The sequence below is a fragment of the Opisthocomus hoazin genome, chromosome 3 (genome assembly GCF_030867145.1).
Source record: "Opisthocomus hoazin isolate bOpiHoa1 chromosome 3, bOpiHoa1.hap1, whole genome shotgun sequence".
NCBI classification, from domain to species: Eukaryota; Metazoa; Chordata; class Aves; order Opisthocomiformes; family Opisthocomidae; genus Opisthocomus; species Opisthocomus hoazin.
In genome coordinates this window covers 79926232-79947310 of record NC_134416.1, presented here as the reverse complement: position 1 = coordinate 79947310, position 21079 = coordinate 79926232, and the positions used below count along the sequence as shown (strand labels likewise).

The 21079-nt window shown below is 40.4% G+C and overlaps 1 protein-coding gene across 8 annotated transcripts in view; it reads right to left on the bottom strand.

Moving 5' to 3' along the window:
- COBL (cordon-bleu WH2 repeat protein) overlaps nucleotides 1-21079 on the bottom strand; it is a 161366-nt gene that overhangs the window by 101026 nt on the left and 39261 nt on the right. For 5 of the 8 annotated variants that reach the window (XM_075416744.1, XM_075416745.1, XM_075416749.1 and 2 more), the window contains exons 2-7: nucleotides 18121-18327; nucleotides 8965-9175; nucleotides 7970-8198; nucleotides 5982-6026; nucleotides 3485-3579; nucleotides 148-231 (exon numbers count right to left, since the gene is read on the bottom strand). In XM_075416744.1, coding sequence (XP_075272859.1) covers nucleotides 148-231; nucleotides 3485-3579; nucleotides 5982-6026; nucleotides 7970-8198; nucleotides 8965-9175; nucleotides 18121-18327 — 871 coding nt within the window. The remainder of the gene's footprint in view (nucleotides 1-147; nucleotides 232-3484; nucleotides 3580-5981; nucleotides 6027-7969; nucleotides 8199-8964; nucleotides 9176-18120; nucleotides 18328-21079) is intronic. The other 3 variants (XM_075416746.1, XM_075416751.1, XM_075416748.1) reach the window with 2 other exon arrangements.

Here is a 21079-nt window from a genome sequence, read left to right as displayed (position 1 = left end):
GTGCACTCATGCAACTAAGCCTACCAAGACGCAAGCTATTTCTACTTCTACATGGCGAAGCATCAGGAATAGCAGTGATTTCTGGTTATTCAAACTGCAGGATCCAACAGGATTGCAATAGCATCTACAAGCCATGTTAGTACTTACATCCAAGCTTCCTTCACTTGTAGATGAAGAACTAAAAACATCCTCCTCACCACAATCTCTGTTCATCCTCAAGTGTTCTTCTGTCTGCAACACAAACAAGTATCCTACACAGCAGCAGCAAAGAAAACAAAACAGCAAAACCACGCCAGAGCAAAGCATCAAACCTCATCATAGAAACAAGACAAACTGTCTCAGCAGTGCTGGACCTGACTGCTGAGAAACTACGAAGTACTCTGATGTAGGCAAGGCCCTGAGATATCCATTAGCAGAAAGATTTAAGACCAAGAATATAAAAAAACCAGAACAATTCCGGGGAAGGAGGAAAACAAGTAATGAGCAACTCCTGCAGCACCAAGGACCAGACTGGAAGTCTCTGCTATACAGACTGACAGTGGGGAACAAGCAGAGAAGTTGTTCCCTCCCACTTGTCAACAACAGGACTGCTTCTGTGCGCTAGCGTATACCCTACTTCAGCCTAGATCCCGCGACCATCTGCACAGGACTCTGTTCTGCTGGATTGTTTTGCAGCGCTAATTTGATCCGGATTTAGCCCGAGGCACCTGACTACATTTCACAGCTAAAAAGATATGGAATTCATGCCACCTTTATGTTTCTTATGCCAGCTGCAGGAGAACAGAGGGTAACTGATCCAGCATAAAATTAGAATGGAGAGAACAAGATGATACCTGATCTGGCTTTAAGCCTGCCAGTACGAAGTTAACCAAAGAAATACTTTCAACAAATTTGTATTAACCATGAGAACAGGACTCTGTTTTCGCTTGGTGTCATTGTGTTTCCAATGAAGCAGAAAGTTGTTGGTGGTTGTTTTTTTTTTCAAAAAGTTACATCTAGTGTATTGTCATACCACAATTACTGCTTTCCATGAACTAGCTGAGAAAGAAAGCATGTGCGTGGGCATGGAAATCTGAGCGTAGGCCCGCAGCGTGCAGTGACACCTGATCCAGGGCAGTTTGCAACACTGGCTAATACTCTCCTTCCCTTGCAAAAGAAATTGCCTTCCCCTTGTAAATGCCCACAACTCTGCAACGCTACTGCTGTGCAAGACTTTGGACAATTCTTGCTATCAACTAGTTCTAAAATACAGACTACGTGTGACTACATACACACACAGAGAATCACTGCAAATCACAATGCAAACAAAACAAAAAAATAAAACAAATAAGCAGAACCAATTTAAGTCATGTGGAGGAGTAAAAATGTAATAAAGAGCAGAGTTTGGGAACTCTGGGCCTTTAATTCCAGTGCCCTGAAATCACAGGGTATCCTATGATAAACCTACCAAATCAATTCTTCAAAGAACTTCATTAATTTGCCCTCACTCTGCTAACTAAGTCCGTTCAGCAGTTTTACTGCTGTTTTGACTGGAAATCTTCCACAACACCAAGACAGATGTGTTACAGCCAGTTAACACCTGCTTGCTCCTGTGTGCTGCACTGTTCTGGAGTTCTCAGTAATTCTTCCATCTATCAAGGTTCAAACTCCAAGAGGTTTTTACTGAAAAGGCAACAAGGACTTCCTTGCTGGACTAAACAGAGCGGTGGTTTTGGTTTCTTTTCCTACAAAATATTTGTCATCTGAAAGTAAGAGTCCAATACAGAAATGACCAAGAGAAGTCAATTAACTTGTCAGAACTAGCAGCAAGAAAGACTTACACCTTTACCTTAAATGTAGAAGTCTTTTTTTGTACTAGTTTGTACCGTTCCTACGTTTTCCAGATGAAATAGTACTTGTAACTTGTTAACTGATCCTCAGTATCCTTAGCACCTGTTAAAATTTGTATTTCAAAAACCCTCAGAGTATCACCCCTATGTCTCCGATTACCAAGCCTGAGGAAAACAATAGAAAAAAAAGAGACGAGTTTACAATCTTGGGACACTTATCCCAAACTCAGCTGTGACAAACCCTCTGCAGTAACCGCAGAATTGGGATGCTTCATAGCAACTTTTTCCAAGGTTGCATGTGTAAATATTTTACAAATCAAATCTGAGATGCTTCAGGAGTTAGAACTCCAAGAGCACACACTTCACAGTGAAGTTCAGGAAAATAGCATCAGAAGACAAATAATAATACAGAAACCGTGTGCCGTAATATATTTGGTTCTTCTAGAGGAACTACAGCCTCGCAGTGTGCTCCGCAGAGGCTCAAGCTGAGGCCCTGTGTTTACTTGATTCTTCCAGGCAGACACAGCATTATTGTTCTAGTTATGCTTTTGTTCCCTTCTAAATGGGAAGTATTTTCTTACGGAGGATACACACTCCGAAAGTGGCTGACTTCCTATCTCATAAAATGCAGGTTCCATGTGTCCTTTGTAAGATGTTAAGAATAGCTCAGCATCCATGACAGACGCTATTTTTCAACACAGTAATTCCCAGTGTCCATAAAAGAAGCTATTGCCCAGCAAAAGCACCCCGAATTTGGTCATAATCAAAAAGGCAGAGACCTAGTAAAGCTTCCGGAAAGCTTTCACAGTTTTAAAAACATGATTGAGAAGACTGGAAGGGTAAGTAAAACACCAGTCCATTAACAAGCGTACGGTTCTCAGTACCAGTTAATCCACACATTTTACGATTTCACTGCGAAAGCCCTGGAGGCCTTCTTAAACCAGACAAAAGAAAATTCTCTTTTTACTCTGACATCCCAGAGTATTCAATACTTTATAATCAAAATCAGTGGACATTGATCTTTGTAGCAAAGGATGAAAAAAGTATGAAGATAAAAGCCCAGTATTTTTATACATTCTTGAGACAGAAAGTTTTTCTGTATTTAATTTCTGGGACGAATGACAAATTTTACATAAAGGCATCGCAACAGATGCTGGTTTTACAGACCTGGAGATGGTGATAGCATGACTGTACAGAACTTCCTAAAGATATAAATGCTTTAAAACAGATTATCACCTGCGCACGGAAAAGTCAGTAGGACACTCTACTTAGTATCCTAATGTACTCTGTATTACATCAGTTCTTTCACAAATGCATTTTGTAATCTGAGCTACTAATAAGTGGACATACGTTGCTTGAAACTACTGCCCTCTGTTAATACCTACTGAACTCACAGCATTTAAAAAAAAAAAAAATTAACTGGTCAGCGTGCCTGACTCCTTCAATAAGCAGCTGGTATCTCCATCAGGCTGCATTGATTAAACACAGTTTATTCATCTGCTAACAGATTACTCCTTGGAAGGGAAAAAAAAAACAACAAGCAAAACAATCCCTCCAAAAAACCCATCCCAAACAAACACCATCACCCACAGACAAAATACATCTGGAAAGAAAACAATTCTCTTTAATGAGGTAGTACACTGCTGAACACTTACCTCGCTGCTTCTTCTGTCAGCTTTAAATAGTCCCAGAAGTCTTGTCTTTTCTTTTTCTATTGCATCATTGCTTACTGAAGCCTTTCGACTTGGTTCTGAAACAGTCATAACACAATATTTTTTACGCTTCAGAAATAAAGATTCACCAAATAATTATTTTAAGACATCCTGGATTAATGTTGTACTTTTTTGAGCTGGCGATGTCACAAACTGAACTATTTAAGTAACTGCCAGATCCTGCACTTTCTTTTTCATCAAGCTTCTATTTGTTAAGAGTTTGTTCCAAAAATCTAATGGAGGCAAATTAAACAATTTAATAACCTTCAGTAAGTTTTCGTTCACAATTTAGTAATCCTTCTTAAAAAGCAAAACACAAGCAAGTTGCTTAGTCTTTAGAATTGCTTGTTAGAGGTCTCACTTAAAACTTGTGGAGTACTCTAGTACCTAAAAAAAAAAGATTTTTCAGAAAGATGACGACAAATATCTTTAACAATCCACAAGCCTGACAACCCACTGAAGTTAATGGGAAGACTCTCCATGTGGATTTGGATCAATCTCCATGAAGAGGAAAGAGACCTTCCCCCTGGAAAAATGGCTCTCCTTAGAACTGTAACCAACTGGTCGTGGCCATCTTTTCTCATGTTGGTGCTTTTGTTTCAGGTGAAGAGAGAGGCAAGTTCATATGCATTTCAGGCTGTAAGAGCTCAAACATGCATGTCCTCCTTCAACCAGGTAAAGAACTGTATGAATTCTCAGACCATTTAGTCTCCCTTCAGTTTACCCCACACCACCAGAGCTCGATGAGCGACATGGTAAGGCCATGAATCACAGGGAACAGCCATTGGTTTGACACGCCATATACAGGCTGTAAATCTCTCACACTTCTTTTAATGGACACTGCATAATGCTATGAAGCTTTCTCCCTGGTTCCCAGAACATCAGAGTACCCCACTAGCACACAAAGTTTAATGTACAGAGAAAAACTGCTTTCTCTTGTAAATATTTACTTCATTTGTTTAATAACAATTACAAAGCAAATGCAAAATGACTTGTTTGTTGACACAAAATAAAGGTTTACTTCACAAAAAAAACCCCTCATCCCAGAACTCCTGTAAACTGATTTGCACTTCACACGAAGCACACGATTCATTTTCACACAAATCGCTTTGCTTCTCAACAATGCCAGGTGTTAGCAGGTGTTAAATACATCTACTAGTTCAAAGCACAGTAAAAGAGTAAAGATCATGAACCCAGAGGAAAACAGGTAGAAACTATCCTTAAGAAAGCCTACAACCTCACTGCAAAAAAATAAAAAACCAAAACCAAAACAATAATAAATTAATACCTTTCTCAAATACTAAGCGCTGCCTATCCTCATTCACCAGAAACTGTTGTTTTTCTGCTCAGGGTTGGGCTGCAACTAGATGTCAATTTTGAATCCCTTACTCACATAGTCTTCCACTATGGGCTATGTCAGTAACTGCTGATCATCAACATTAGCATTAAACATTGTATAATCCAAATAAATTGGTATTCTAAACACAGCATATCATCTCAAAATAACAAGGAATCTATATAAATCTGTTATCATTTTTCTTAAATAAATACAGTAGATATTCTCTCTAGCAGTACATTCTGCATAAGTGGAAGCCACAGCAAGTAAAGATGGAGGATTAGGGGGAAAAAGTACTGGCATTAGTGAATCCAAGAGGCAACACACCATGAGCTAAGCCTTGCTTGATGGCTGTCACCTACTGGAGGTGGACTTCCCTCTGTCCTGGAAATTTAAAGAAGTCGGCCACAATTTTATTTCGATTGTGCTGTCTTTACTAGCAATGCAAAGAAGTAACACCAGTTACAGATCAACAATACCTTTCTTGAGAATAATTACTCTAAGCAATGTGTTACAACAGACTTAGGGCAAAGAATACACTAAATATACACATTTTCTGGTTAACTAGAAGCAGAAGCACCAATGTAACCTAGCCAAACCCCACCTACCATAGCAATTAGAAGTCAGCATCTATTCAGAGTTATCCAGTGTGTATACATAGCTCTGATATTAAAATGCTTCGCTGCTTGTAAACTGAAATCTGAGAGATCTCAAAATATTCTTTGTTACCAAATAAATTTTGAACCCAAGAGACCTCTGGAATGGTAGTATTTCTGAAATTCAACTAATCATGGTTTAGGTAACCTGAAAACGCTTGGAATTTGTATAGAAACATACCATACCACACAACAGTTAAATGACAGGATTTGTTAATTGCTGGTATTTTAATGGCAATCACTGAAGAAGCAGTATGGACAGAAATGTATTTGCTCTGATCAAAAGCACAGACATGTAAACAACACTTTGCAAAAGACAACACAGATTGAAAATAGCTATCTTCTCAACAGCATTTTATGTGACAATCTTCAAGCCCCATCTACCAAACCCACATGAAACATAGTGTGAAGGGAAAGACATTTTTCCCTCAGCAGCATTGTACAGTACCTCTGCAGTTCAGAGAAGGTTCAGACTGAGTTTTTGATGGAGGAACTGGAAAAGGCAGGCAGTGAAAGGACAAGAGAAGACATATTAAAGTTCTAATATTGCCTTGTAAACCACAACATTCGTTAATTATTCCTAGTATTTGTTTTCCTAAGCATTGAAGAAAAAAAATGTTGACCAACAACAGACACCTAGAGCTGCCATTTGTATTCATTTCCGATTCACTGATGAAGCTGCTTCAACTGCTACATCGCATTAGGTAGGCAGGTGGCAGCAGAGCTTGTCTTTAAATCCTCCTTCGGCACTTGGTATTTCTGTTTCAGGGAAGGAGAGAAAGACAAGCACAAAATATTTCTGGAACCTGCTCTTACTAGCACGGCCTATGCTTACAGCACCTCTAGTGCCTCACTCCTTAGCAGGAATGTGTTTTAAAAACCTGTCTGTTCTGATAACTAAACAGACTCAATGCACAATTCCCAGACCAACTGCAACTGAAACCAATGGGATTATTCCTCTTGGAGATTACAGATGAGAACACGTGAGGCAGGAAATTTGCTGGAACAGAGCAAACTTATTGTAAATTCTATGCATTTACTGGTTTTATCATCAGACACCATGGTGCAGAGTAAAAGGCAGGCAGGAAAAGCTGAAATGCACTCAGTATCAGGGAGATTTTATCAACGAAAGGTAGACTGAAAGGTTAAAAAAGAATAAAATAAAAAATAAAATCTGATGTAGAGAGCAGCACACTATGAACCGTTACATCATTTGCTGCTGTAATTCCAGCCCTGAAGTAAAGTCTTGGTTTCAACTGTGCAGGCTACAGCTGGATTCGAGGACCAAAACTGCACCAGTATATACACCACCACTTTCCTTTTAAAAAAAAAGTTTAAGGAAGGCTTAGGCTAATTATTTTGTAAGTCACCCCTCAAGTATGCTGAATGAATCCTGCTGAATGCTCTGCACGTTCAACATTTTGCTCCAAAATGGTTAGCTTAACTACAGTAAATATATCTTAAAAAACCAAACAAACATGCAATTGAGTTATGACATGTTGTCAGACACTTTTTCTGAGCATCCTAACAACTCAAAGCAAAAGCAGACATATAGTTTACTTACAAGTCTAAACTCACTGAAATTTGACTCACACAGAGGTAGAACTGTCACTTACCAAAGGAGTTTGAAAGAAGAGACAGAACGTCAACATAAATAAATAACTGTATAAATAAAAAATAAGCCTGCTGCTCAGCACCTACAAGACTGACTTTACCTAAACAATAAATAAGGACATTTACCGTGCTGGAAGTGATACCAGCTGAGACAAGCTGCAGGAGACAATTTTAATGAATATCCCTTTTTGACCTCAAAGGAAGCAGCGCTTGTCAATGTGTGCTTTTAAAACAGATATCTTTTAAAGCACATTGCATAATTATGCTATTTGAATACACAATCAGGCTGATAGAACTCAAGGCCAGGAAGCTGCTGCTACAATATCATCTACGAGAACAGAAAGTGAGGGTGAATAAACAAGAGAACAAAATTTTAAGTACAAATACCTCTTAGCTCCTCTTCACTAGACCGTCAATAACTCTGCCCTTTGGAGGAGCCGCCTCTGACCTTATCCACAGCCTGTTTCTCACAAGCCCTGCTCTGTCGCCTCTGCCTCTCAGCCTTCACAGCTGCCATGACTATGGCACGCCTCCTCTTCCTCCCTCTCCAACCCACGGCATGGGCAGACGACAGGCTCTGCCCGGACGAGGCCCTGTGTCGCACACACCTGTACGGATGGCAGCTCCAGGAGATAGCAAAGCTCCTCCTCCTGCCCAGCCCTGCCAGGGGCCAGCCCAGCCTGGCCCGGGGCCGAGAGCAGCCAGGGACAGCCGGGCACGCTGCTGTCCTGGCTGTCGCGCTGGCCGCAGCTCGCTGAACAAACCAGAATAGTGTTGGCACAGCATCTAACCCCGCAGTGACTGCCTTCAGTCTCAGCTCACCTCTCTTTCTGTCCCAGGCGTACAGCTCCTTTATCCCCAGCTCCTCCAAGGACTTGGTAAGCTCCAGCTCCTCCCCAGTGATGCTGTCTCGCAGAAGGACAACGTGCTCTTGACTGACTTCACACTTCTCACAAATAGCTGGGATGATGTTGCGGAGAGGCACCTCCGGACTAACTCGAACCACGGTCTTCTGCGTCTTCAGATAGTTCACCACTAGCCTCACAGATTTCTGCAGAGGCAAACAGAAACTCTCAGCCCTTCCTCCATGAGGGCTAGGCACTCTTACAATGAGAAAGGCATTGGGGACATCTACATTGTTCTTGACTCCCCCTAGGCGAACTTACCCCACATGTGTACTACTGCAAAAAATACTATTTAAAAAAATTAAATGAAAAAAAAAAAACTATCTCAGAACTACCCTGTCAGTAAGGAGACATTCACAAGAACAGGCAAATAAGGAAAAAGGTATCAGAGGCAGTCATAATCTGTGAATATTTACCAGTAACACTCTGAAATGTGTGACAGTGTAATTAGCTATACCGATTCAGAATAATAAAAATTTCAGCAAACCTATTTGGAAAATGGCTACTTCTCAATCTTCACAATACTGTGGAATACATTTATTAACGATTCGTCCTCCCCTGTATCTTCAATAAAGATGACAGGAACAAAATACCACCAAAACCCTACCTACCTCCACACAACCCCACACCCCTCATTTCAACCACTACTGCAAATTTCAGTCACCACAGTCTTCAATCAAAGGTTTTTATGAGAACAGATACCCATCTATCCAACCATACGCAACATTACACTTTGTCTAAATGCTAGAGTCCAGACTGGCACCTGCTAGTAGTTAAACTAGTAAAGCAGGTCACGGTCAGTCTCAAGCCTCTCGCATCTGGTTTGAGGATGCAAAGATTGGAAGAACTGCTTGAAATGGTCGGAACAAAACGATGTTTCATGGCACCATTTTAGCCCTACAGACCACTGACCTCAGGGACCCTTGGCAGAGGTCGCTTTGTCTTCTCTTCAGGAACCTTCTCTTTCAGAAGTACCCTCTGTACATCCAGGGCTCCTATCAAAGTGTTCGGCTTGTAACTCAGAGGTTGTTGAGTTCCCGAAGACTTCAGTTCAAGACTATGTTGGGATGGATTTAAGCGATATTGGCTGCATAAATCAACCAACAGATCCATCACAGCTTTACTGCAAGGAAGAAGGCATTCAGTGTTAGCATGAGAAAAAACAGTTGCTAAAAAAATCTACCTCTGTTTTAATATCGGAGAAAAAAAGACCATACAAGCTGTGGATGTGTGGCTAGTTAACCATCTTTGGGAGGGAACAGTGCTAATGCTTTGAAAGGCTAAACAGATCAGATAAAATGTTAGGAATTCAATATATTCGCACTTCAGTGTGTATTTATGAGCTGGCAATTAACTAGTGACCATGAAGCAGACAACAGTGCCAATAACAGCACTAACAAACACAGGCCAAGAGCAGACAAATTAGAGCACTTAAATCTGGAACAAAAGGTAGCCAGGATTTTTTTTTCCAGCTTACAACTTTGAGTTTTCCCCTCTCGTCCCCCCAAATCCATTTGACACCAACAATATTTCCAAGTACAAGAGATCCCTTCCATGTTAATTTCTGTGGGGATATTAACCCTGTATAAAAACATCTGGTTTCAAGTATCTGCATTATCAAGAACTCATAATGCAGATGTGATTCTTAAACCATGAGGTTAAAAGAGTCAGGCACTACCCCTCTCTCATTCCATGCCTCTGCACCAAGGTACTCCGTTTTGTGTCAATAACTCAACGTTCACTGGAGCTTGACGCTGCCTGACACAGCAGATACAAACTATGTTCCTCCACATCCCAGAAATTCTCATCTACCAAGGTACCAAAGGGTTCTTTCTTCAACATCACTCCCTAAAATTCCATCCAGGACCAGAGAAAGCAGGTTTATTAAAACTGGTTCTGTTTCTGAAAAATTTTGGTTTAATAAATCAGAATCTGTCATCAAAAAAACAACGTAAGTTGAAAAAATTTACCAGCCCTACCTGAAGCCTGTCATATACATAGGATATTTTTCTTCAGGAGAAGTGAAAATAAGCGCGTAGACAGTCCATTTGCCAAAGGAATTGTTATCTCTTCTAATGTGTAAACTGGAAAAACTGTTTACAGATTCAAAATGCAGCAAATTCAGAGGAAATAAAATCCTTCAGGGGTTATTAGCTACCAATGCTGCATCTGTAGCTCAAGAACTGCCTTTCAACTGCAAGCTGTTGGTATCTGCGAAACAACTCTGTGGGTGGCTGCCCCTTTTTTTTCTATGTGTACGCTGTTGGCCAACAACTGGTCAAGAAGTTGGTGAAGAACCCTGGAGAGCTAATGGCAAAGATAATGACACTGGAAAACAAGAATCCTTTCTTAACAGGTAAAAGACTAAAACATACGTAGGTGACAGCTCCTCCCATGCAAGACAAAGGACCTTCTCCACAGTAACCTACTTCAGGTTTAACTAAGTTAGGCAGTGTGAGCTGAAAAAGTGGCAAGCATGGAAAACCTGACATTGGTGATCGCACTGAAAAGAGAAGAACACAGTGAGACGATGATGACTAAGATCAAACAAGGAAAATAGCTGTCATTAATATGTACACAAGACTTCAGAAAAATCGAGCACTGTGGTAACTGCTAACATCGAGAGCATCTAAATGAAAACACGTAGTATCTAAATCGAAACTGTATCAGGTCATTTCACGATGACTTATTCTGCCACTGTCCCGAAGCTGCAAACGTCTGTATTTCACAACCATGTTCAATTCACATGTAATGCACCACAAACCAGCAGAAACCTTTACACCTACTCAGTCCGAACTATAGCAGAACCCCACCTGCTCTGACATTTACATGCATATTCATTTTGCTGTGCAGAAGTGAGCATGTAAAAAAGTGTCAGTCTGCCTGATACAGATCTCAGCTTGTCTGTTTACAGACATATTTCTTTTGAAGTAAAATTTGCATGTGTTTTTCCCCCCCCTCAGCTTTATTACTATTGTTTTAGAGAAAAGCAAATAACCCGGCAGAACCGCAGTACACGGTGTTCTATGTGCTAGACATTTCTATTTAAAGTGGAATGCTAACAGATTTCTGTAATATTGTGATAATTCATTCAAATTTGGACAGTTATCTTACCTCATGTAAACTGTTCCATTAAAAACACTTCAAAAACAGAACAGCACTTTAAAAAGGATTTTTTTAAAAAATATAGTTCAGCAAAAGAACAGTTTATGATTCCATGCTGTGAAATTATGAAATATGTTCTGCAGCAACAGCACCTTAACTGCAACAAGATTAGAACCCACATCAGCCATCCAAGAAAACAGGTTAAAGACAATCATGCTAGTTCAACAAATTTATCCAGACAATGAACAATTTAAAAATCCAGCCAAATTTGAGGTTTCGTCTTCCTGTTGATTACAGAGCAGGTGTGTGTTAAATAGGAAGTCTGCAACATCCCATCTTGAGCCATGCTGCTCAGAATACACAACTATTCCATGAAAAGCATCCCCAGGCTTCACCTGTACCGCTCAGGAGTACAAACTGAGCAATATCTCTGAAGCGTTTGAAACTACTTCGAAGTGAATAGTATGCTCTTCCCAAAAGGTAAATTTGGGAAAATAATTTCCACAAAACTTCAAAAGAAGCAAAAAAAAAAAAAAACCCAAACCCAGGAATTCTACAAAACTTAAAATTCATGTTTCCAGAGAAGTAAGAGAGCTGGGAAGTCCTTGCAATGGAGTTTCTCTCATACCAGATTCCAATTTCACCAACTTGAAAATTTTTCCTTCGAAACTGTAATACAGTTCAGCTTGGGAGTTTTATTTCATGTAACCCCATGTATATGCCACATACAGAAAAGAGCCACTAAACACAGCAATACAATGGTACTGAGCCATCTATTAACTTAGATGAACTTTTCTTTCTAACCTTCGGCTGAATTTGGCTCTTGGAAAATGCAAAGAGTCAGTTCTTTCTTTGATTCTGCCTCATTCCAGACATATCTGCACTTTGTTTTCAGCTGCTTTTGAGACCTGGTATAAAGCATACTCTAGTTTGAAATTCGGGCAGGTCTGACCACAAAAGATTAAGTCTAAAGCTGAAATGAAGAAGTTAAATGTCTCCTGCCTTTCCAACTACTCAGCTAAGGAACACATTACTTTCTTATTTTAGTAAGATGTTACCGAAATTTTGTGTAGAGAGACCAAACACTATGTGACAGACAGTAAACATTAATGACTGATAAGCAAACACTACAGCACAGAAATAAAACTGGAGGATAAACCCAATTTAAGATTCAGACAAGACAGTCCATACAACTATTCTTAGCGAAGGAGAATACTTCAGCTCTGTCCTGATATTCTATTACTAAGCTGTTCGACATTCAGCACCAATTCTGGACAGTAAAGAATAATTTCGTCAGCAATAATTATCGGGCTGAAGTCCTGATCAAATTTGAGCATGTCAGACCACTTGTGTCCTGTTTTTCACCAGTAAAATGCAGCAAAGACGTCTATAGCCTAAGAGGCAGCAAATAACTGAGTTGTCTAGGGCATGGCTTGGCCTAATCTCCTTGGATCACACAGAGAAATCCATTTTAAAATACAGCCTTGTATATCTAGGAAATAGATTTGTAGGATAAAGTTGTACTCTATCAAATAATGACACTGACTTTCCTATCACTTTCTACTTTCATGGTACAAATGCCCATAAAAAAAAAATATCTCAAACTGGATGAAAGAATCTTCTTTATTTAGGTCAATGCCAAGCACACACTGGGAATCTAAAGCGGCAACTGATGGGAAAAGAAACACAGTAGTGTAAAGGGGATGACCTGAAGCCTCTGACGCTTTCACTATCTGCATTTAAAAACAGAAAATAGAGTTAGTCATTATTCTTTTCACCTGCTCCAAAGCACAGCAGGTACTTCACGAAAAGCCCAGAAGTTTTTCTACAAAACCAGAAATGTATACACTAAACAGCAAGCTGCATCAACAGAAGTACAGAAAGCATGATAAACAGATACTCATAAATGCTTTCTATTTCTTATTTCACTCATAGATATTTGGCTCTTTTTTGCTATAACTGAGCAAGTCCACAAAAAGAACATCAAGATGACACCCAAGAAGTAGCAGAGGATGGAGTTTATTGAGCCTTAAGACGAGAAGGGTGAAAGGAGATCTTGTTGTTGTCTGTAAGTACCAACCGGTAGGGTTACAGAGCCAGACTCTTCTCGGCACTGAAAGCAAGAGCACAAGAGGCAAGAGACAAGTGCCAACATAGGAAACTCCATTTAGGTACAAGGAAACATTTTTTCACCACAAGGATGGTCAAGCCCTGGAACAGAGGTACAGAGAGAGGGATTCAGAAACCTCCTCCCTGGAGACAGTCAAACTGGAGACAGCCCGGAGCAACCTGCTCCCGCGAGACCTGCACCGAGCAGGGAGTTACAGCAAGTGAGTTCCAGTGGTACCTTCCAACATAAATTGTTCTGTAAATTGTTCTAGTAAGATTTTTTTTTTTAAGGATGCATTGAAGTACTGTAGTTTTGTCCTGAACTCTATTTAGTAAAGCTCACTTTTAACCTTTTTCTGTATGTGCCCTGTTCATCATCTTCTAACAACACCTCTTTCGTGTTCGGCAGGAGGGTTGGACTAGATGACCCACAGAGCTCCCTTCCAACCCCTACCATTCTGTGATTCTGTGTTTTACCAACCCGGGCTGACCTCACACTTTCAGACTTTTCCGAGACATCGTTCTGTATGATGATCTATAAGCCCACAATTAGCATCACTTGAGTGTCTTTCACTGAGAATTATGTGAGAATATTCTTTCTGTGGTGACATTAGCTTTCTGCTCTATATAATGTAACTCTGCACTGAGCTCTGTCCTTCAGTATTTGCAGAACGGGACTACAGATTCAGCTAGTTTATTATTTGCTCTAGTATCCTGCTGTCTGTGCATCAGATGTACAAGAGAATTTGTGTAACCCTCTAAGACAACACCAGGAGCAACAACTGTCCAGTGTACTCTTCTGCATATCAGTCATCCACGTGCTGACAACTCCAAACCAAATGTCATTTAGCTGAAACATCCCTGTTTTTCTGCAATGTATGTCACATACTACTGACTTCTCAAGCTGCTGACACTAAACGTCTGTATCTGTGTTAATCAGGAAGTCCTCCTCAGCATCACGCAGTGTGAATGGAGACAGACGCACGATCCCTTTATTTATAGGTTACCCACTGAAAGCGTTACCTGTGAGAATCAAACAGAGAAGGTTTGTGGTAACTCGTGAGATTTTCCACTTCTTTCTAAATATCTAGCCATTGCCTCTGTCAGACCTGATAACAGTTTGTGTGGATCTGCCACAGAACTATATGGATAAAATGTGTAAGTGGCCAACGCTCTGCCTACCTTTTCAGCACATCAGTTAGTGCTCACATAACAGTACAAATACAGATTAGATGTGGGCGTATTTTATAATCCTTTTCAGGGGGGAGAAGCCTAACGGTTTTTCATGAATACTTTTACATGTTTTACAGTATAGTTCACAAGGACCAACGATTTCAAAAAAGAAAACTGTTTTTTTACTACTATTCTATTGCTGCACACACTCCTTAAGGACTCCACTTGGTCCTAAATTCTGCACTACTTTTTTTTCAAAATCTGGAATAAACTGTGTTACAAGATGGCAATAAACTCTTAAAGGAAGACTGCCAGTTTGAGTTAACTTTCATAAATAAATCTACTTAAAAATTCCAGATTCCAATAAAATACCTTTAAATAGCTCACACTTTTTTTTGTTGAGCTATCTTTCAAGAAAATTTAACTAGAATTTTCTGCTGTCTTGCTGATATTTGTAGGAACTTTCTACATATAGAGAAGCAACATGCTGCTTTGCTTACCATGAACAAATTGAAGATTTTGACATCTAACTTGGTTCATTTATAATAACCTTAAGTGATACTAATTTGCTACAGTAGTTATATTTTCAAACTTCCTCCAGTGTACTTCATTGCTCTGTGAACTCCTTTCCTGAAATTACAGAAAGACTTTTCATTATGATGATGCCCAGGGCAAGGTTTTGCAAATTCTTCTGCAACAGAAAAACTATTTCCCCAGGGTACCCAAAGGCAGATTTTGCAGAATGCAGTTTTAATGTTGGCAGTGAAAATGCTGAAGATTTATGGCAGTACAAACAAGAGCAGAATTTGTCTGAAATATCCTTCCATGATATCACCATAGATAAAAACAGTGAACAGAGAAAAGAACTTCTTACCTGGATCGGCTCCCATACTTGCTTCAAACTAAACAAAACCACTGTTTTTTTTTTTTTAATCCAGCATCTTCATCATTAAACGTTTGCCTCTAAGTATCACTGTATTTTGTAGCTGTCTAGTTCACAATGCCAAAACAATGCAAAAAGATGAAAAAGCCTGGGCTTTCACCCAAACCTGGAGACTTAAGACAGTCCAGCCCCTAAAAATTTCAGAAGCTCTTGACTTTTTTTTTTTTTTTTTAATTCCACCTCCCAGAAAATTTCATCTTCTAGTAGTCAGAAAGAACACCAGCACACACAAGGTCTGTTCACAGACTTGTACCACTGTAATACAGGGTACTCCTTTCTTCTTTCACAACTTGTTAGGATGATTTACTCCCCTCCTCAGTTTCCATAATCTTTTAGCTGCCACAGCTAGCTATCAGTGCCTGACATTTGTCAGTAACTCTCCACTCCAAGTACTCAAGAAGGGAGAACACCTACTACTTATGTGTTAGGCACTGGTGATATTCACATTAACAGATTAGCACAAGCAGGAATTTAATTGCCATCTAAATCAGGGGCCTAGACCTTTCACGCAGCCCATGGAGAGAAGTGGGGACCTCCACAGAACAGCGAAGAGAATGAAGGTGCGTGCATAACCCTGACCACACAGACTGCAGGCACTGCACCAACACTATGGCAAGTCCACGAAACAGTGCTCCGCACTACTGAAGACCTCCATTATTTGTGTGTAAAGCTGGGAAAGTGGTGGCTATATGGCTCAGAGTGACAAATACTAGCATGATGTGTACAGAGTCTATAACCAGGAATCCTTGCTGTGACACTAACAGCCACGTAGCAGAAGATGCTACTTTAGGTGTGATTACTGCACACACTCACACACCAACACATGGTTTCAGAGGGGCCGGGGGCATTTTCAGTGGTTGAAGTCAGGTGCTTTGCCCTGGTTTGCTCCCTCCTGTGCCCAGAGGCTCAGAGCAAGGATTGCCTGGGGTGTGCACAGAGAAGAAAGAGACTTTCACGCAGAGGCAGAACTTGCCCGGCTTGGCGCTCGGCTTCGTCCCCGCTGGGAGGCTGTATGGGTTGGACACGATGATCTTAAAGGTCTTTTCCAACCTAAATAATTCCGTGTGATTCTGTGATTTTGGTTGCTTAGAGTGCTCAACGTGGACAATACAAATAACCCCACAGAAACGTTTTCAACATTTCTTCCAGGTTTCAGTCCACAAATTAAAGACCCTAATAATAATAATACTCAGTTTCAATGTATGTGATAGCAATGGTAGTCATAATAAACACCTGTGAAGAGACAGAATGTTGATTGTACAAAGATTTTCCATTTGTTCCCCTCTCCTGTAGCTTGTATGTTCCTCAAAAGGTCACATTAAAACACTACTCTTGTAGTGCTCTTGGAGTGTTTATTTTGCATTTGGGTTTTTTTGAGAGAAAAGAAAATCTTTTCTAACCACATGGCAATTCTGTATCTCCCTACACAAAATGCTGCATGAAGATTAGCCTCTTGTTAGCTGCCAGGTGGCTCGCATTTGCCAGTGGAACACCATCTTTCTTTGGGATCTAATGGCCACTGAGTTTCATGCCCTGTTCTACTTTCCAGACCTGTTCTGCTCTTTAAGTCCAAATCTCCCCATAAAAACTTGATAACTAAACATATAACTTGAGAGCTCTCGTAGACACTGCTTTCCTTTAAATTCTTTAACATCATTCCGGCTTTGGGGCTGACCCACACAAGTTGCACTCCTCTCCTCAGAGTGGCTAAGCGAACACTAATTTCTACAAGAAAAGCAGGGTGAAGAATGAAGTACCAGACACTATGCGCTGCTGTACACACCCTCCTCAGCCACCAAAACACGCTAATAGACAGTCAAAATAGACTAATGTACCAGGACAAGAAGAGTAGTTTTACAGGAATGCAGACTAACTACTGCAAACCCTGAATGTAAAATAAGCACAGGCCCCGATTTATCAATAGGCATCTACATAACCTCCTAATCTGGTATTATCACTTTCTACAGTTTCTTGACCACTGCTGTCCACACAATTGTTTGCTACAGTTTCAGCACGGAACTGATTACGTTTTCTAAACTCTTCCAAATTCTGTCTTGAAGTACTAAGTTTCCCTCTTTCAAAACAGTTCTCACAGAGAGGATGAGGAGAAGGAAGAGCTCCCATGATGAAGAAAATCATCTCAAAACTGCCTTTCCGATACAACTTGCCTTTGACTGTACACAGTGACAAGGAGAACTTCTCTCTCTTCCCTCAGCAAAAAAAAATACACTTTTATATAGAAAACACTTCCTAAATATCAGCAGGTGCCTTGCTGTCTACACAATCACAATGTATTTGTGAAGGCAGGATCTCAGAATGTGATGAATCATTCATCTTCTGAGTGTCCCTCTCGGCATGGCTCCGGACAGGCACACCATCAGGACTTCTGCGTGCCAGCAGCGCCTGCTCCCACTGCACCAAACCCCCTCCTCACGACGGGATGCGATACAACCTAAGGCTAGCCCAGTGGCACTGCTTGGAAGAGACAGATCCATGCGCGTGCTGAGGGTGATCCATGGGGAAAACAGTGACACAGTAGCTGCTCAATCCTTCCTGCCCCAGCAGGGAGGGTCCTTTATACATGGTTCTCAGCACTCTCTGGTACAACAGCTGCCTAAAATGCAGAGGGAAGCACGGCGGAGAAACCCCATCAACCCCAGAAAGGGAGGCATTAGTATAAGCAAGTATCCCACCGGGAATGGATGGCTCCTGAAAGCAGGAGCTAATCAAAGCCTTACCTTCCTTGTACTGTGCTCTTCTGCTCCACCCCACTGGGTAAAACGACCGTGAAGTCCACCGATCTGTTTATCATGTTCTCCTTCATGCTCACAAGGTTCTGATCAGAAATTACAGCTGTCTCTGCAGGTGACTTGTGCTCACTGTGAATTCTACTTGCTGCAGAAGCTTGATTTGGTGGAGGAGGAGCACGAGCTTTCATTCTTCTCCTTGAGAAATAAAGACAGGAAGAAAATTCACAATTTCTCACAAGCAAAGTATAAACACATTAGGAAGAGAACATGTTCTTTCAGCTTTCAGCCATAATCTCAGATTGTTTTAAAAAGTTCCTCTAATGCAAGCCATTCTTCTTTATCATTAAACTTTTCAATGAAGACACATTTTATTTTTACTTCCTCTCTAAAAATACGCTAATTTTTTAATGATGCATGTACTCCTACTGTTTGTTCTCCATGCCCCCGGGAATGAATCAGTTCCATAATTAGGATATGAAATAATCATTATTCTGTTGAGTATGAAGCATGCTCCTATGAAGAGAGAAACAGAAATACTGGGTCCAGTCCAGACCTGACTCAAGAAAGAGCTGTATTTACGTACATGAATGTTTTCTCCGAGCCAGAACGGCAGGAGCAGAGGCAGGGTGATGTTTCATTCAGCTACATTTGGGTTCCACAGTATTAGTCTACTTGAAATATTGTCTCTTCCTTTGCTCTGAGTAAGTAGTATTAAATTTGGCTCATCATACCTCATAGGGAAGCACCAGGAAAAGGTCAACCATGAATGATGCCACTTCTTAACATGCAAAGCTAAGAGACTACAGCTTTTTGATAGCACCCTGAAGAGGACCCATCCTTCAGCAGCAGGCTATGTGCCATAGGCGATGTACAGAAAAGCTGCACCAACTTCCACCAAACAGCAGTGTAGTTTACAGAGACATAAAACCACTACAAACTCGAAGTTTACTTCACTGACCAGTTGCCAGATGGATAAGCAACATATGGGCGCTGCTAAACTTCTGAATAGCTGGCTTCATCCCAAGCACATGTCCAAGAGGATTAATTCTGATGATTAATATCCCAGTGACCTCTTCTGACTACATTTATGCCTAGTTTTAGTGTAACAGATGGAAAAAGCAGTAAAATATTTACTGAGAAATTATTACCCAGGCTTAGTGCCTGCATTTTTTAATCTGCCTGGTTTTTGGGTGTAGAAAGAGAAGAGATTATGATTCTGCACATCATTTTCACCCTTTGAACAACATAAACTGAGGTCCAGAAAAGAAAAGCACAGAAAAAGCACTCTAACCCTGAAAAGCCTGCCAAGCTCAGTGCTTGAATCAGCCAAGGCCAAAACTGTGTTTACGGGGAAAAAACAAAACAAAACCCCCAAAACACACCTAAAAACTGAACAGGATTAATACCAAAGCAAACTCTTCTTTAATCAGAGACAACGTGTATTCTCACAGATAAAAAGACTAAAAAAGGCTAAACATACAGTTTGGATTACCAATGTAAGTAAGCTCTTGGCAGAGAAAAAAAAGTAAGAGCTACATCACATCACAAAAAAATAGTTCAGAAACAATCCAAATCCTCTACACTTTTTAACCAGTATTTGCACTCGACCAACAATTTCTATGACAGGTCTCTACTTGCAAAAAATCACTACAGTGGCCTGAAAATTCACATTTCAGTAAGACCTCAACAGGACACTCTAAAATTTGCAGTAATGCAGGTACTTCGTTTCCTGTGTGCGTAACAAATAGCACTTCCTACAAATATGCAGGGAGAGCTAGTGCCTTCTTTACTAGCACATAGCAGTTTCTCTTCCACTGGAAATTTTCCCTGAACATTCACTTTTCATCCTACATACACCGAATGAGTCATGCAGTCATCAGTCACTTAACCTGCAGCTCCTCCGCTCCTCCCCACGGAGGTAACGATAAAAAGTTCAAGGCTTTATTGTTTGTCAAACTACTTTGACTTTGTATATGTTCATGAACCAGACTCTTAATTTATTTACTTGCCTTTAAAAGAAAAAAAAAAAGAAATTGGGATTCATCTTCTACTCAGATCCCTTTACATTTAGCTTCAGTCATTATTTGTAAGCAGGTGGTGAAATGACTTGGGAGTTTTGCATAAATCCAGATCATGCCAACGTAGCTTTACAATCATGTAGTGCAACATCTAAGTACTTCAGATCAATTTACAAATGATGGAATTATTGCCCTCCATAACATCAACTGCATCAATATAAGTAGCTACAGAGATTCACATCAACTTGTTTCTTAAAAGAAGCTTTTACTTTTTGGTTTTAAAGCTTGTTCTATAATGTGGGGGACAATGTCTAATACAAAGTACTAAAGGGAGTGGGAAGAAAAGCAGCAGCCAAGTGTCCTGAGCCTGGCAGAACTAGGGTTTTTTTTAATTATGATTTACCTGGACTTGTAAATTCAAGATCTCACAGCAAACAGAGGAAACAAAGCAATGGCAATAAAATAAACATGAAAATGAAACCAGCTGAAACTGAAGAGACTTGCAACTTCAGGGGAGAAGTAAAGTGAAGAATGACTGAGTTTTGAAGCTGATGAAGGAGGTGGAAGTAAATTGCGAGTATGCTGCAAACATGTTTGTTCCCTAGCAATAACATAAAACTGCGTCTGGTTTTCTGAAGGAACAAACAAGGTCAGACACCTTAATACCAATTTATAGCTCTGAAATGGGAGTGCGATTTTTATTTGGCCACTTCCTAAGTGCTCTTCACAGCCAATTCTGCGGTTACAGACCCTGTACAACACTGCTCGGGGGGCGAGGCGGTGTGTCAGGAGATCAGGCATCATACCATCAGAAGCATCAGCTGTTCATTGACCAGTGACATTCACTTTACCTCCATAAAATACGTAACAATGTGTATTCTTTCCAGCATTATACAGTCAGGGCCTTTTAGATACTACAATCCTCCCTT